This window comes from Hippopotamus amphibius, chromosome 9 (genome assembly GCF_030028045.1).
Source record: "Hippopotamus amphibius kiboko isolate mHipAmp2 chromosome 9, mHipAmp2.hap2, whole genome shotgun sequence".
Taxonomy (NCBI): domain Eukaryota; kingdom Metazoa; phylum Chordata; class Mammalia; order Artiodactyla; family Hippopotamidae; genus Hippopotamus; species Hippopotamus amphibius.
The window spans coordinates 140672854-140685207 of NC_080194.1; the positions used below are offsets into that span (position 1 = coordinate 140672854).

At 47.4% G+C, this 12354-nt stretch overlaps 1 protein-coding gene across 1 annotated transcript; it reads left to right on the forward strand.

Moving 5' to 3' along the window:
* Positions 1–1603: 1603 nt before the first annotated feature.
* Positions 1604–6324, forward strand: PAPOLB (poly(A) polymerase beta). The gene has a single exon (XM_057748880.1). The coding sequence runs from the start codon at positions 1785–1787 to the stop codon at positions 3711–3713; it is 1929 nt and encodes a 642-aa protein (XP_057604863.1). The 5' UTR covers positions 1604–1784; the 3' UTR covers positions 3714–6324.
* Positions 6325–12354: the final 6030 nt, after the last annotated feature.

A 12354-nucleotide genomic window follows, 5' to 3' on the forward strand; every position in this document is an offset into this window, starting at 1 on the left:
CCCTGAAACCTTAGACTCTTAGCTTATTATGAAGGTATAATTGCCCCGTAGGCATTTGCCAGTCTTTGTAACCAAGAAACTTAAGTTTAATCTCTGTCCAAGAAACAGACATAGAGCCTTGGGACCTTAAGAAGTAAAGAGTTGGAACTGAGACCCCCACACGTATTTGGAAACCATAAAGGGTGACACACTGAATACAAAGATAGAATAGGGAGAGTCTACTACCTGGTAAAAGGAGATGACAAAGAGTTCTCTCTCTTGATCTGGGCTGTGGGTGGGAAACCTGAATACTCTTTCCTAGAACTGAAAGTGACTCTTCCTCTCATGTGTTTGGGGTTCAAAATTGCACTACTTAAGTGATCGGGATAATCACTGGATAAGGAATTAAATTACAGTGTACATAATTTGATAGTGTACAAGGACATCAGGTAGAAACAAAATAATCCTCTTTGGAAGAACATTTACACAGGCATCCCAAGCCTGGCCAGGAATGAGCTCACAATCCAAAATTACAAGACACCTGAAGGGTGCTACTTGAGGTGAGTCAGCAGAAAACAAACTGTAGAATCCAATTCTCAAGAATTTAGGAATTGGAACCGTTAGATATAAAATATGCAGTAAGTACCTTAAAGTGTTTAATGAAATAAAAGGTAGAAAACAGGAAAGAACAGAATGTCATCCCCAAAGGCAGGGAAAGATCTGGAAAAGGACACGATAATGCTTTCAATAATAAAAATGCAAGCTTGTGAACAGATACTTCAATGATGGCTTAAACAGCGGACTAAATGTAACTGAAGCCAAGTAGAGAAGTAGGTAGACCTGGCATGATACAGACAAACGTGGGTTGAGAGACACGGGGAAAAGGATGAGAAGGTCTGTCACGTCCACACGAAGAGGATCAAGAGAACGGGGGTGGGGGAGGACAGACCCCATGGACATGCCTGGGAATCCCCCGGGAGCACGGCGTGAAAAGCATCAGTGTTCCGATTCAGGACCCACTGAGTTTCCTGTGTAAGACACGCGAGAGGTCCACCCCTTGCTGCCCGGTGGTGATGCTGCAGGGCACTTCAGAGGCTTCCGCAGCCGCGCAAGAGAAAAGGCAGGGCCCAGGCTCCCCACCGTGACCCGCAGAAACCCGAGGGCAGCCGCTGGGAACCTCGGAGCTGGGGAGAGCCAGCCCGGGAACCCAGAGCGGCGCTCCTGGCCGCCCCAGGCACCGGGCCACGGCGGACACCACGGCCGACGCCACGGAGCTCCCGCCCGCCGGCGACCCGCCGCCGCAGAGGTTCTAAAGGATGGGCCTGTGGCCAGAGGCCACCTGCGGGCGCCCTGGAGAGGAAGGAGACTCGCGATGCAGGAACCGGCGAGCAAGGAGATGGACGGTAGGTCCGGGCAGACGTCTGCGACAGTCACAGCGGCGCCGAACCGCGGGGCCGACCCCTGTCCGCCCCCACCGGCCCGACGCCGCGCCGGCGCCCCGGGGACTACAGCCCCCGTGAGGCTCTGCGCGCGCGTGCGCCGTGGCCTGCGTGGCGCGTGGTGTGCGTGGCGCGCGGCGCGTGGCGTGCGTGGGCGTTCTCGAACGCAGCGGCCGGGGCCCCGGCGCCATGTTGGGGCCGAGGGGACGGCGGAGAGGCGCTTGAAGCGGCGGGAGCGGAGCGGGAGCGGGTCGGACCTGGGCTGGTAGGAGCCCCGCCCCTCCCGCCTCAGCGGATCATGACCCGGGCGGCAGCCGCAGAGGTCGCGGTGGCGGGGGACGCGGCGTGGCGGGGCCAGCGCTAGAGATGATGCCGTTTCCGGCGACCACCCCGGGATCACCGCCGACCCCGCCGCCGCCCAAGCACTATGGCATCTCCTCCCCCATCAGTTTAGCACCCCCCAGGGAGACTGACTGCATACTCACCCAGAAATTAATTGAAACCCTGAAGCCCTTTGGGGTCTTTGAAGAGGAAGAGGAACTGCAGCGCAGGATTTTAATTTTGGAGAAATTAAATAATCTGGTAAAGGAATGGATACGAGAAATCAGTGAAAGCAAGAGTCTGCCACAAGCTGTAATTGAAAATGTTGGAGGGAAAATCTTTACATTCGGTTCTTACAGATTAGGGGTGCATACGAAAGGTGCAGATATCGATGCGTTGTGCGTGGCACCGAGACATGTTGATCGAAGTGACTTTTTCACCTCCTTCTATGATAAGTTGAAACTACATGAAGAAGTAAAGGACTTAAGGGCTGTTGAGGAGGCATTTGTACCAGTTATCAAACTGTGTTTTGATGGGATAGAGATTGATATTTTGTTTGCAAGATTAGCGCTGCAGACTATTCCAGAAGATTTGGACCTCAGAGATGACAGTCTGCTTAGAAATTTAGATATTAGGTGCATAAGAAGTCTTAACGGTTGCCGGGTAACTGACGAGATTTTACATCTAGTACCAAACATTGACAACTTCAGATTAACTCTGAGAGCTGTCAAGTTGTGGGCCAAATGCCACAATATCTATTCCAATATATTAGGTTTCCTAGGAGGTGTTTCCTGGGCCATGCTAGTAGCAAGAACTTGCCAGCTTTATCCAAATGCAATAGCATCAACTCTTGTACGTAAATTTTTCTTGGTGTTTTCTGAATGGGAATGGCCAAATCCAGTGCTGCTGAAAGAGCCTGAAGAACGGAATCTTAATTTGCCTGTCTGGGACCCCAGAGTAAATCCCAGCGATAGGTACCACCTCATGCCCATAATTACACCAGCGTACCCACAGCAGAACTCCACGTACAATGTGTCTGTGTCCACAAGGATGGTCATGATTGAGGAGTTTAAGCAAGGGCTTGCTATTACACATGAGATTTTGCTGAGTAAGGCAGAGTGGTCCAAACTTTTTGAAGCCCCCAGCTTCTTTCAAAAGTACAAGCATTATATTGTACTTTTAGCAAGTGCACCCACAGAAAAACAGCATCTAGAATGGGTGGGCTTGGTGGAATCGAAAATCCGAATCCTGGTCGGAAGCTTGGAGAAGAATGAGTTTATTACACTGGCACATGTGAATCCTCAGTCGTTTCCAGCACCCAAGGAGAATCCTGAGAAGGAAGAATTTCGTACAATGTGGGTGATTGGGTTAGTGTTAAAAAAGCCAGAAAACTCTGAAGTCCTCAGTATTGATCTCACCTATGATATCCAGTCTTTCACAGATACGGTTTATAGGCAAGCGGTAAACAGTAAGATGTTCGAGATGGACATGAAAATTGCTGCCATGCATTTGAGAAGAAAGGAGCTTCACCAGCTGTTGCCTAATCATGTGCTTCAGAAAAAGAAAACACACTCAGTGGAAGGGGTCCGATTGGCAGCTTTGGATGATGGCAGCCTCGACTTGTCTGTAGACAGTGAAAACGGCACGTCTGTGTCTTCACTTCCTGGCACTACGAAGGCTGGCCCAGTGACTGGCAGCGCCCTGGGCAGAAGCAGTCCTGCGTCGGCTGTGACAGCAACATCTGTGACCAGCGTGCAGGTTCCTGACGTTTCCTTGCAACAAGCAAATCCTAGTGACAGCCCAGGGGGCGTGTCCAATGAAAGCATCCCTCAGACTGCTCTGCAGCCAACTGTTTCTCCAGCACCGAAGCCCATGGTCACCAGAGTCGTTTCCTCAACACGTCTGGTCAGCCACCCACCCAGGCCTTCAGGGAGCGCAGCAGCAAACATAGCTAATCCTATCGTAGGCGTCTAGAGGACGCTGTCACGTCAAGAAGAAGAAGGGACCAAGGAAACCAGCACAGAAGAGGAATGGTCTCGTGAAGAGACGAGTGCGACTCAGTTGGAAACTATTCAGACAGCAGCTTCTCTGTTGGCCTCACGCAGAAGGTCCAGTGCAGACCTTCCCGGTGTCCCTACTATCCCTGCAGATCCTGTTGCCGTTCTCAAGAATTCAGTAAAACAGACTGAACTGAGAAAAACCACCTCAAGGGTCCGTGAACAGTATTCGCCAACTCAGCCTGCTGTCTGCAGATGCTAAAAGAGGAGAATGAAGGGTACCAAGCTAGATGTGGTTCAAGATAGATTTGTTAGGCTTATTTGGTGACTTCCTTTATGGGGCTAATCTCGATCAGAAGTCCAGGTTATTATGTGAAGCTGGAAGTACTGTTATTGATGTGTCAGGTTATTTGTGTGTCAGCCACAGTCGTGCGAACTATTTCAAAGGACTCCTGCCTGTACGAGGAAAACAGGAGAAAAACCCTCCAGCGGTGTTTGTGCCCGTGACTGATGTCTGGACTGGGTCAATGTCCGATGCGTTGTGGGGAAAGTTTGCAATACAGACTGGTATCAGAATTCCTTATGCTGATGATGCACTTTATGTATATTTTTATTAGAAAGTAGAACTACTTTTAGATTTTTCAGCTTGATGAATTTCAGTTTTTTCCTGAAGGGTGTTCTTCATTATTAATCTTCAGATCGGTTACCATTGTGCGGTGGTGTCCTGTGCTTCGGAAAAGGCACAGAGGACACCTAGCTCAGTCCCTGTGAGGTAGCTGTAACCCTTTAAAATTAAATGTCAGCTCTTAGGGTATATATTTGGCATTGAAACAGTAATTAGCAAGGGTTTGGTTTTGATGGGTTGGGATCAAGAAGTGACATACTGGTTTTATCTGTAGAGCCATCTCAGAGAGCATACAGACAGCAGATACTGTCTCGAGCTAACGGAGCTCCATGTTCTCTTGTCCTTAATTATTTGTCCTGAAACAGAAAAGCTTTTTGTGTCCCCTGCCCCTGCCGCCTTCTCTTAGCTTGTGTGCACAAGGTATGCTTGTATATTGTTTCACAAAAAACTCAGTATGCTGGTATTTTCTTAACCATGATGTGAAACCAACAGTCCTGTGGCCACATGGCTAATATTTTAGTAAAGCTTTACCAAGAGTAATTCCTGTGAAGCATGTCATCTCCTTGGATGGCCATTTGGTCTCCACATAAGAGAAGATTTGTATATGCCACAGAATACCTGCTTATAGTAAACTTAATTTCTAATTTAAACGTGTAAGCAGAAAAGCATTTTCTCTAGAATTTTAAACCTATTTTTATTTGTAAATGACTTTCTAAAATTCATCGGTTAAATTTACGTGTAGAAACAAGAAATTTCTAGCAAGCACTTGACATCTAGTCAGCTTTCTACTCTTTTTTTTTTTTTTAATCCTGCAAAAGATTCGGAATACCTTTCTTTAAGAAAAAAGACCACTCATAATTAAGCAGCAGAACATTTATGTTGAGAAACATGAATGACAACAGTTGTAGATGAATGAAGACTTAGTCTTTCCTAATTTGGACACAGCAGACCCAACAGGTTTTCCAAATAGCCTGGTTCTGACTCTTCCCATCCCCCAACGGTATTCCTTTTTACCACACGTGCATTTTTCATGTTAAACTGCAGCTTCTTAAACCCTTTCCCTATCCTTTTAAATAACTTCCCCAAAGTTGGAATATAGTCATTTCTGTTGTGGGCTGTGCAGTAATTGAGACTTTCTGTTCACCCTGACTCTCTGATGCCTGGTACACGGTGTTCCCACTCCCCGTGCCATCCCCGTGCCCTTCCACCGCAATAAAATCAGGTGAAGTGTGCACTGTACCTGTGTGTTTTGAATAGCTATTGTGTCATTGAAATTGCCAGGCACAAATTTGGTCTTGTTATTTTGTTCACACATTGGGGAAAAATTAGTTTATTAAATGTTTCGTGTGACTGTACTTGTTTTACCAAGCTGGAAAGTTGGAGCTTTTTAATTCTAGTTTTCATTACCTGAATACCAGGCTATTTTTTTCATATGGTGTATGTAGTATCTCATGACTGGAGTTTGCTTTGTTTTATAGTATCTGTACTCCTTGTATTTTTCAAGCGCTATTTTGAAAACAGATGATGTATTTCTCCATTAAAAAACAATAAAAATGAAGAAGCAAGCAGAGGGGTTTAAATCTGATGATAACAGTTCAGATCTTCTTACATTGTTCTGTGGGTAAAGACACTGATGAACTTTTCAGCTTTATTTGAAATCTAGACTTCATGTTATACTGTTAGGGAGAAACATGAAAAGGTTAAAATCTCATATCAATAATGGTTAAAAAAAAAGTGGGGTTGAAAAATCTTAATCCAAAAGAAGGCAGTAGAGGGGCGGTGGGAAGCATAGAAAAAATGGTGTAGAAAGAAAATAAAATCTAAGACGATGGAAATGAAACCAAATATATCTGTCACTATATATATAATAAATGGACTAAACTTCCTGACTGAAAGATGGAGGTTGTCCAGCTGTGTGCTGTTTTATTTATGAGACACACCCAGAATGTGAGACATAAACAGTGGAGAAGAGATAGGCCAGCAGAAAGCTGTTACAGTGACAATGTTATCCAAGCATTTCAAAGCAAAGGGAATGACCAGAGATGCAAGGGACTGCTACCTTCATGAGAGAAGAAGCAATGCAGCAGGAAAAGGGAACATGTTAAAGTCTTTTGTACCTAGTAAAATAGCCTCAACGTAAAATAAAGCAAAGGTCAACAGAAATTGCCAAAAGTGTTATTGTCACAGAAGATTTTTAACAACTAAAACAAAAAATTAGAAGGGAAACAGTTTTGAGCACAGCTGCAGTGGTTGGCAGAGTTTGTGAAGGGCCAGGTAGGAAGTATTTTCGGCTTTGCGAGGCTATACAGTCTCTGTCTCAGCTATTTAACTCCGCCTTTGTTGAGAGCGAGCAGCCCTGGACAAAGTGTAAACAGATGGCCAGGCCTGGATTTGTCACCCATTCCCCCCAGTTGGCGTTTGTCATCCCTGATCTGTTGGATGTTTGTTATAGAACCTTCCACTCAACACTTAGAAAATGCATTTTATTCTCAAGTAAGCACTGGGCATGTAAAAAAATAACCTCATGCTAGATCAGAAAGGAAGACCACATACTTCAAATCATCTGATTCATAGAACATGTTCTCTGACTGCAGAACAGTAAGTTAGGAATCAATGACAAATAGCATAGAGAAGAATTTCCTAAAGAAGACACAAAAAAGCTCAAACCATGAAGAGTGATGAACAGAATCTCTTAATTGTATCAAGTAATGAACAGTGAAGAGTGACAAAACAGGCTGTAAGCAGTGAGATTTCATCATACATAAAACAAATGATCACTATCCAGGATGTATTAGGATGAGAAGAAAAGTCTGAAAAATTGAAAGAACCCAATAAACTGGCAGAAAAGATGCTTAGGTGTTTCACAGGAGAGGAACTAAGAATGGACGATAAACATGAAAAGATGCTCAATCTTGTTAATAGTGAGGCAAGTAGGAGTTAAGACCATGGGGCTGCTATTATTATTATTTTTTTTACAAAAGTGAAGCCTAACAATATTTAGGTTTGGTGAGGAGGCAGGCCAGCGGGAACACTGATGCGGTGCTGTGGGGAGTGCCTGTGCTCCGGTCCCTTCAGGAGACGGTGGATCTTGTCTAGTGCAGCCGACGTGCCTGCACCCTGTGCTCCATTCTTTCTGCCCAGGGGGCTCCACCCCCCGTACTGTGGGGCTCTGGTGGGTTCATCTTCCTGGTGCCTTTATCCCTCGAGGTGGCCAGAGTCTGTGGGCCACCGCTGCGGCCAGTCCAGAACCCTACACACCCTCTAATTTACCTCCAGCGTGCCACATGGATGTCATCCTTTTCCACATATGCCAAGCCTCTTTCCTAGACTTTCCTAGCACTTTCCTAGAGAAACTGTCCCACAGGTCACCAGGAAATGAGTATGGGAAGTGTTTGTAGCAGCATTTTGTAATAGCCTGAAGCTCAGAACAACCCTCATGTGCATAAGCGGGGCGTAGAGAGAGCGGTGCTCTCATGCGGTAAATAACGTGAAGCTGTGAGGTTACGTGAGCTGGAGCTTCGTGCATCAAGGAAGATGCATCTCATCACGTCGAGGGGCAGGGAAAATCACAGATACACAGTGTGGCACAAGCTATGTAAGGTTTCAGAAAAAGAAAAATAGGGCAGTATAATTTAGGCTTGCAAAAACGTGCGCTATGGCTATAAAAAAAAAAAGAGGGAAACGTGAAACAGAATGCAGAATAGCGGTTCCCTTTGGCGGGGCGAGAGGTGCAGACAAGGTGGGGAGGTGCAGCTGCAAGAACGCAGACTGGAAATGTTCCACTTTCTGCAGGTTGGGTGGTGGAGGAAATGGAATTCGCTTTATTATTAGTCTAAGTTGTAAACGCTTTCATGTGTGTGAAATATTTTGTAATCAAGAAGCCAACACCAAAGTGATGTCTTAAAAACCTCTTTATCTGTTAGGAATTGCATTTGGCCAGATAACAATTACTGAACATGATGCAGGGTGATTTTCTTTCACTTTACAGAGGGAGTAAGTTCAGGGCTGATGGGGGACGCTTTCCTGGTCCCCAGGGACCCAGGCTTCTGACACTTTCAGCCCCACTATTGGAGTCCATGCATTCTGTCCTCAAGGTCACCTCAAGGTGCAGGATGGTGGCGGGGCCACTGCCATCATATCTTCATTTAAGGCAGGAAGAAGGAAGGTGGGAGATGTCCCTGCAGACTGTGTCCTTCTCCTGTGGAGCTTTCCCAAAAGTCCCTAGGAGCCCTGGAAGATGACAGTCCCTCATTGTTCACTGACTGGAACTCAGAAGGCCCTGCCTACCTGCCAGGGAGACCGGAAGGTGTAGTTTGTATTAGCTGGGTACACGGCCATCATTCCCCACCATCATGCGAGGGGAGAAAGGAGAGAATGGGTGTTGAGAGGCAATGTTAGAGTGAGTTACGTAGCCTCATACGTTTAGATATTCAAACACTTCCAAATAAGTCAGGACCAAAAGAGGCCTTTTAATGTGAATTAGAACTGAACAGTAATGAAAATGCAACTTGCGGGATGCAGCTTATGTGGTATTGAGAAGAGGAGGGTCATGGCTTTAAATGCTTACCCCAGTAAAGAATAGAGTCTGTCAGCTGACGAGCTTTGTGCCTTCAGAACCAGGTTGCAGCAGGGTAATAAATCCACTGAGAGAAGAAAGGAAATGACAGAAAATAAAGTGCAGTGGGGAGAATCAGCAGAGTGAAGAGTAGGCTCTTTGAAAAGACTAACAAAACCGTCAAAACTGGGAAGATTGTTGAGGAAAACCAGAGGTGGTACACACAGCAATCTTCGGACTTGCAAAGGGGATATAGCTACAAACATAGTAGAATTGGTGCGTTTTTTTTGTTTGTTTGTTTTTAAAAGACCTAATAGATAGCTTTATGCCAGTAAATTTGAAAACTTAGATGAAATGGACAATCTCCTAGAAAAAGATAACCTACCCAGACTCACTGAAGGATAGAATGGACTTATAACCTTGAGAGAAATGGCATGAGTAGTTTGAAAATGTCCCCAACAAAACCGAAGTAAAATCACAAAAACATAAGACCTAGAAAGTTGTACGGGACAGTTCTTACTGATATTCAATGACAAGATTATTCTAATATTTTACATCAGACCATTCCAGAAAACAGAAAAAGAAACATTGTATATGACAAAGCTAACCATATCAAACCAGAGAAGGGGAACAAGATAAAAGTTATTGGTTGAATTCCCTTGTGAGTGTGAATATGAAAACTAAACCCAAACCAGAAACGTGTCCCAGACCATCATGGCCACCTCTGCGGAGTCCCTGGAGTGCTAAGATGGTTTAACATTCGCGGTGTCGGCTGGCAGGTCGGCGTGGCTGTTGGCAGGAGGCCTCAGCCCTCCGTGTCCTCATGGCGTGGCGGCTGACCCACCCAGCCCGTGATCTGAGCGTGCAAGGCGCGAGCCGCAGGGTCTTTTGTAACTTGACCGTGGAAGTCACGGCACCATGTCCACCGTGTCCTTGTGGTTAAACAGGCTCTAGTCACGGTGGGAGGAGACTACAGCAGGGCTCGAGAAGCAGGAGATCGCTAGGGGCCGTCTGGGAGACTAACTTCCTCATTGATCGATGGGAAAAACAGGGCCATTTTAAGATATTACAATGGAATACCATGCAGCACTGAAAAGGAATGAGCTGGAGGTACACATAGCAAGTGGGTGCATTCATATCGTATGATACCATTTCCTCAAAAATTGCAAAATGAGATTTTTTTTCCAGAGATTTTACTATGTAAGTATATAATATCTTAGCCATATGTAATACATGAAAAAAACATAAATATGCACATGGGAAATATGACCCCAAATCAGCACAGCTGTTATTTCTGGATAGGGGAGAGAATTTTCATCCATACCTAGAAAGGTTTTGTTTCTTCAGGCTGCAGTGGGTACAGTGTTTTGTTCTTCATACCCTTTTGGATGCCTGACATGTTTCCTAGCTATACAGAGGGTGAGTTGGAGAAAAGAGGGTGGGAAGAGTGTGTATAGACAATTTCTCCACAACGTTTGGCCAGCAAGGAGGGTTGATGGCTCACGGGTGTGGGGTGGGGGGTGGGCGCGTGGGGAGCCCTGGCAGGAACCCACTGCTCGGGCAGCTGGGGTTGGTCTGCCCACCACACGGCAGGACTGTCTGGGTCACCCTCTCTGCTGGCTGTGTGAATCATACATGTTCATGTTGAAGGATTTGAGCCACTCATAAAAATATAGAGAAGAGGGACTTCCCTGGTGGTCCAGTGGTTAAGACTCTGAGCTTCCACTGCAGGGGACATGGGTTCAATCTCTGGTCGGGGAACTAAGATCCCACATGCCCTGCAGTGGGGCAAAGTAAAAAATAATAATAGTAATAATAAAAAAAATTAGAGGGCTTCCCTGGTGGTGCAGTGGTTAAGAATCCGCCTGCCAATGCAGGGTACATGCTCCAGGAAGATCCCACATACCGCTTAGCAACTAAGCCCATGCGCCACAGCTACTGAGCCTGTGCTCTAGAGCCCGCGAGCCACAACTACTGAGCCCGTGTGCCACAACTACTGAGCCCGTGCATCTAGCGCCTGTGCTCTGCAAGAAGAGAAGCCCACTGCAATGAGGAGCCAGCGCACCACAATGAAGAGTAGCTCCCGCTCGCTGCAACTGGAGAAAGCCCGCGCACAGCAACAAAGACCAACACAGCCAAAAAAATAAAATAAAATAAAAAGATAAATCTTTAAAAAAAATTTAGAAAAGAAAGGCGACTGAGACCCCAGCTCCCATTAGACCACCACCCTTTTACAGAAAAGGGTATAGAACACATGGGAACAGTTGAACAGATAGTTACAGAGCAGACGCCTGAGTCTCCACGGGCAGCGGCACGCAGGCTGCCCTGGTCCTCTGCAGCCGCCCCGTCTCCCCTGGAGAGGCTCACTTTGAGCTTCACGTGAACTAAGTCAGCTGGGGCCCACGCGTCTGCGTCTCCTTCTCTCACCCCACGCGGGAGACTCACCGCGTGGCTTTGGCTGCTCGGTCCCGTCCCCTGCGAATGGACCAGCATGTCCGTTCCGCTGCTGGCCGATGCTCTGGTTGTTTTGACGCCTTGGGCTGTCACAAGTAGTGTCACCGTTGTCATCCTCGCCCAGGTTTTGGGGTGCCTGTGCAGTGTCTGCTCTGTGTCTGGTCATTCGGTGGGGGGGGGGGGGGGGGCTGCCCGTCTGTCCCTGCTGGCCCTTCCTCAGGGCCCTCACTTCCCTGTGGGTGCGCTAACTGCCCTTGAAAAAGCCGAGGCCTTGAAGCTGAAGCCACAGCTTGAGGACCCCCCCCCCCCCCGGCGCCACCCCCAATCCCTGGTCATATGAACTTGGTTATAGCTTTTTTCTTCTCCCCTCCCCCATCTTCGTTAGTGCCAAGGTGACTCTTGCCACAGACCCCTGGGGTGGGGGCGGGGGGTTTATGTGCGGCTCACTTTATTTTGTTTTATTTACTTATGTATTTATTAATTTTTTGGGCTGCATCGAGTCTTAGTTGCAGCACGTGGGATCTTTTCGTTGTGGCGCACAGGCTCTTAGATGTGTGCAGCCTCCTCTCTAGTTATGGTCTGCGGGTTTTCTCTCTCTAGGCATGGCTCTCGGGCTCCAGGGTGCGGGCTCCGTAGTCGCGGCGTGTGGGCTTAGTTGCCCTGTGGCATGTGGGATCTTAGTTCCTCAGCCAGGGATCAAACCCGCATCCCCCGCGTTGGAAGGCGGATTCTCTCCCTGGAGCACCAGGGAATCCCGTGGCTCACTTTCTCTTCCGAGCTTTCAGTTTAATGTGGGGAGGGGCCCCCTTAGACTCACCGACGTGGGTGCGCCCCGGGCTGTGATTTCTGCCTCTACCACCTTTCCCTTTCCCTGGAACCCGCGAGGGCTTTCAGGACACGCGTGGCCCAGTCCACCCCCGCCTCCGGGTTCGTACTTTGTCTCAGGTTTTGGCCTCACGGTTTCTTTCCCTGTCGCCTCCGCCC

What these genes read in the sequence shown, in the direction of transcription:
- PAPOLB (XM_057748880.1), top strand. Translation starts at nt 1,785, where the DNA reads ATGATGCCGTTTCCGGCGACCACCCCGGGATCACCGCCGACCCCGCCG.